Consider the following 5,479-nt stretch of genomic DNA (forward strand, 5'->3'; position numbering starts at 1 on the left):
TTTAATGTTAATTGACATACCATGTTAGTACTTACTCAAATAAAATGCATATTTCGGTGTATGCCTACCATGTGTTATATCATTGGTATAGTTTGTACCTTATGTTCATGTTATTGCATATATACTAGGTTGTATATCTATGTATACTTGCAAGTGTATGATGTTCTAGATAGGAAATGCATGGAATCATGTTATTCATGTTAGTATATTTCTTAGCTTGAAATGATATATGTTGATGCCATGACTTAGATGTTTACTTGCTAGTATGATTTCCCTTCTGTTTTTAAGTCACAACTATTATGATAGTGTTGTGTGCTAATGCCATACTTGATAGTCATGTTAATTAGTTGATATCAACTAAGCTATATGTTATATTGGTAGCATAGCACGATGTCTCATGTGATGATCCACCATGCTTTGTCACCCTAGCTAGCTATATAGTTTATGTAGTACATATATTGAATTTCAGAACTTTAATCTTTGAATTATGAACATAGGAAATGACTGACGACGACGATAAGATACAAGAGTATGAGTACTGTGGCGACGACCGGGGTCTGTGCGACAGGACTCACTTGGAAGGCGGTCGATGCTTCAGTATTAAGCTCGACGAGACCTTCGATGTTTATACGGTACGCAATGACGACAAGTCTTTTTTTGTAATTAAGCGTGACTTATGTTTCTTCAAAGTGTAATTTCCTCTATCTACAATTCAACTAGTGCATCCCCTGTCAAGCAAGACGTTACGTCTTGGAGAAGATGGATTTCAAAGATCATGAGAGTATGGAGACAAATAGAGTTCACCTCAAGACCCATCATGGTTATACTTTTGTCGCAAAGCTATACAATGTGATGACCTACTCCCATTTTGGTTGCTCGAATTGGGCAGCACTATGCAAGGCGTATGGTTTATGTCACCTTCGATCTAGGTGATGATCTAGATGACATGGATGAAGATGATATCGACGAACATAATATCGACATTTGGGTCGATGTTCATACGCTTCCACTTCTACCTCTATGTGAGTTTCTCAAATGTATTCCATAAGTAATTTATATTGTATTTATAAAAATAGTTGACAGCTTATTTCCGTTCTTCAAGAAATGTACGAAAAGTAGTAGACAAAACCTACTACAATTTTGGGTCTGATCTAAATTGCGAGGAGATAAATCATTTTGTTTCATGGATTAAAGATGTTGAGACTTTTAAGATGAATTATCATATCTCTCCAAGTTATTCTCAATACGTGCCACTAGTGCACGTGTTCAACTACGGTAACATCCATCGAGATATCATGGTAAGATTTTTCCTATTATTTCATCAGTGCATTGTTTGCATAGATTCTTTTAAGCTAAACAACATTTTGCTAAGTATGTTATTATGATGTTCTTCAACAGAAACTCCCGACGGATTGTATACCTAGATTTATGGAAATGAAAGGTGACCTGAGGATTGTTAGCTTACGACCAAGTTTGCGTACGTACCACCACAGTGCATACACTATTCGTAGAAGTGATGACATCCTTACAATCAAAGATTGGAGAAAAGTTCTGAAAGATCACAAATAACTACTTGGGGTCAACATGAAGCACAACCCACAAATGGGAGATAGGTTCACATGTATTCTCCATAATGGAGAATCAGGAGTTTTCCTATTTTATGCTATTTTACCTTCGAGAGAGAAGGAGGAGGTCTTAGGTATTTATGTGCTAGATTGTGCTAGAATGATGAGCTAGTTGTTCTTATATGACTATGATGATGAGTTATGTGCTACCTTATATGACTATGATGATGAGTTGTTATTATAATGATGATAATGATGATTAATGGTTCCTTCATTAATTTGCTTACTAGCTAGCAACTAGTTCTCTCGATCTATATGTAGTAGCTATCGTCGACCAAGCACGGAGAAAGAGTGTCACTTCTCTCTACATGTAGTACCTAGCATCGACCAAGCACGGAGAAAGAGAGGTCACTTCTCTCTATTTGTAGTAGCTAGCTAACACAATATGAAACCCCTAAACCCTCCAAAACCCCTTATTTAAAAAAACAAAAATTCTAGGCCTTTTAGTCCCGGTTTGTGACACCAACCGGGACTAAAGGCCCGCAGCCCCCCGGCGCGAGCTCATGCCATGTGGTGGGCCTTTGGTCCTGGTTCGTGACGAACCGGCACTAAAGGGGGGGGGGGGGGCTTTAGTCCCCACCCTTTAGTGCCGGTTGCAGAACCGACACTAAAGGTCCTTACAAACCGGGACTAAAGACAGATTCTGCACTAGTGGAAGTGTAGTATTTTAAACAGAGACATTCTGTTGCATCGTAGGCGGATGGGGGAGAAGGGTTGTTCCTTTTTGTGCCCATGATAGGTCTATTGGCCGTCTTTTGTTTCGGTGCTCCGAGGGAGGTTTGTTTGGGGTACTATCCAATGTGCTTCAAATGTTTGTGGCTCCCTTGAACCTAATACAACATGTTGTATTATTGCTTGAACGCCTCCCTCCAAGTTGTTGGAGAATGATGGCGTAAAAACTGTGTTTCCAAGGATAGTTCCAATGATTGTCCTCTACGATTCATTTACTTTTTCACTATATTGATGATTGGTTAGTCTCTATGGAAGGAACAGGTGATGAAGATCTCCGGCGAGGATCTAGAAAACCCGCGGTGGGCACGACCGAGGTTCTTGATCAAACAAAATGATGCTACCAGATGATTCAGGGAAGACACATGGTGGTGTGCCGCTTCTATTTGCTACGGTTGAGAAGTCATATATTTATTTTATTAAAGCCTAACAAAGGTGTATCATACAGTCAATTTTTCCTTATTGAATGCCCGCTCTACCTCATTGGTTATAAGAAATGGTGACATGGGTCCACATGAGAGCGAGTTCACAAACTATGGCGACTAGTAGTCAATGCATGTGTTCCTTCTTGAAAAAACTCCAAATGTACATGGTTATTGGCACTCAATAATACCCTCTCTTGGGCGAATATCACTAGCGCGAGGGTCCTAAATTCGGTGGGTTTTGGTTTAATTCAGGGTTGTTGTGGCTTGCTAACTGGGTTGTGGGTCTGACTAGTTTTTGTCCATGCGCTGCTATGGATGTTGTGTTTACATGGCAATGACACTATGGTTTGTCATTTTGTCTAAGTCAAAAAAATCTGTGCCATTTATAAAAATATTGCTTTTTCTAAATTCTCGCCTCCACATCTATTTATAAACCGCGATGACATGGGTGCACACGTTAATGAGTTCACAAACGGGCTACCAATAGTCAATACCCGTGTTTCGTTTGGGAAGAGAAAAAGCAAATTGCTAGCGTGCGCTCCCTAAGCCGTCAGTGATGAGTTTGGGTTTGATCCCCTATGCTATTGCTCACTGGCACATGAGTCCACTCGGTTTCGTATATGTTATCCTTTTTCAAACGTCCACTCTCTCGTAGGTAGTAACTGGTGAGAGGGTATTGGAGCGCACAGCAGCTAGTTTGCAAACACTGGCTACCGCTCGTCAATGCTCCTTATTGAACACAAAGCAAAGCCTGCATGTGGCACCATGTTGCACATCCGAGTGAGCATAGGCTTACTGACTTTTGATAACAAAGGATAACCAAAAAAATTATGATCAACCTAAGGGGCTAATGATCAACAGTTTTATATGTTTGGACCAAAACAACACGCAAAAGGAGATTTTATTTTCACTTTAACTAAATTGGAGCTAAATCTGAAAACGACACACATAAAATTTACTGCAATTAAATCTGAAAACAGCAAAGCCATGGAGTACAGGTCCGGAACTCCAAACATGCAGTGCCAATTTTAATGGATTCATTTCAGTAGAGGTACAAATAAAAAGTAGTTGTGCACAATGCCCACCAAGAAGCAGGTTGCATAATCTGAGAAAGATGTAGACTAATCTGGACCAAAGGTTTGTGGTCCAAAGGCACAAGTTTCGGTTTTCATGATTCAATGAAACTGAGTTTTCATTTGACACTTTATCTTATTGAGCAGACATGGAGATATCAGCCTATCCGATACAATACCCCCTCTTCACGATTTTCCGGTCGGACTTTTTGGTGCCCTCTTCAATGAAAGAAGTACTCTGTAAAATAGTAACCATGAAATTCAGTTAGATAGTTAAAAGTTCATAATGTAAAAGTCAATTTTGTACAATGTAACCATGAAATTCAACGATAGTTTATTCATAACAGTTTTGAAGCTTGATTTTTAGTTATTTAAACTGTTAAATGTGTCGATTAGTTCATTCACTTTCCCCTATCACCTATTACTTTTGCCTATAAACAACTTAACTAAATTAAACATCTCTTCTCAATAATTCTTTTGCTGCATCATCTTAAGAAAACTTTGCTCTGCAATATAGCAACTTTATCAAAGATGCATACAATATAGCAACATAAAAAAGTCCTACGTGAATTTGAACTAATATTCTAATAAAGCCAGTGTCCCAATAGAGCCCCTCTTTTATGTTGCCTTCGTACTAAGCATCTCAAAACTGGGAACCACATTTCTATATTGGACAACATAGCGACGGTCCAGGGAAAACTAACTGTAGATCCCTACAGAGTACCGAGCTATATTTTTTGTATATCTCTGATGATTTCAGTAGAGAAAATCCCTTCATTACAAGACGAAAAGACTACTACTCGAGGAGTATGCGAGACTGTACCGGCACAATTCCTCCTCGCTGTCGCTGATCGGGGTCGGGGCTGCCTGCTGAGACGCTGTCGTCGCCGTCCCTTGGTCCTCGCCGAACTTCTTTGTCAGATCGTCCAGGAACTCGCTCAGCACCGGATCTTGGATCGGTGACTCCGGCACGCAGCAGACCACCTTGATGCCGACCTTGTCCAAGCAACCGCTGCGCGGCCCCTCCGTCCAGCGGACCGTGAAACGGCACGCGCACCCCTCCACGCCGTGCGCTGCCCTCTCTACCTGCATATTTGGTCGGCGCCTATTACTACTGAAGCATATGCGTGTGTTGACGAACGCACTGAGTAGGACGAGATGCGGAGGACTTACGGTTTCGAGGACGGCGTCGTAGTACTTGAGCTCCTCGACTTCGCCGTGGATATAGTAGGCGAGGCAGAGCTTGTCTCCCGGGCGGAGATCCCTGCAGTGGGCGTGGTCGAGGGGCAGGCATTCCTGGCGGAACCTGGCGCGGAGCGCGTCCACGTCGCCCGGGGATGCGAAGTCAGCCCCTGGATCGTATTCGTACCACTCGTCCGCATCCTCGGTGGAATTCTCGAACATGACGCGGAGCAAGCCTTGCTGCACCACCACGCGCGCGCCGTACCACGCCTCGTCGGACCGTGCGCGGTACTCCATTCGGGGCCGTGGGCGGCGCCGCGGCGGCGGCGGCGCCGGCACGGTGGCCTTCCGCTTTCGCGACTTCGGCATTTCAGCGGTACCGTGGGAGTGGCGGCGCTCTGGGTGGTCGGTGGGATTTGGGCCCTCGAGAGGACAGGGCGGCGGG

General features: G+C 42.9%; 1 protein-coding gene across 1 annotated transcript; it reads right to left on the reverse strand.

The window, feature by feature from the left end:
* Positions 1-4,629: 4,629 nt before the first annotated feature.
* Positions 4,630-5,256, reverse strand: LOC119339223 (protein SAWADEE HOMEODOMAIN HOMOLOG 2-like). Its single transcript, XM_037611356.1, has 2 exons — positions 5,022-5,256; positions 4,630-4,934 (listed from the first exon to the last, which is right to left on the reverse strand). The coding sequence occupies exons 1-2, from the start codon at positions 5,254-5,256 to the stop codon at positions 4,630-4,632; spliced, it is 540 nt and encodes a 179-aa protein (XP_037467253.1).
* Between the last annotated feature and the right edge of the window lie 223 nt (positions 5,257-5,479).

The sequence above is a fragment of the Triticum dicoccoides genome, chromosome 7B (genome assembly GCF_002162155.2).
Source record: "Triticum dicoccoides isolate Atlit2015 ecotype Zavitan chromosome 7B, WEW_v2.0, whole genome shotgun sequence".
Lineage (NCBI taxonomy): Eukaryota > Viridiplantae > Streptophyta > Magnoliopsida > Poales > Poaceae > Triticum > Triticum dicoccoides.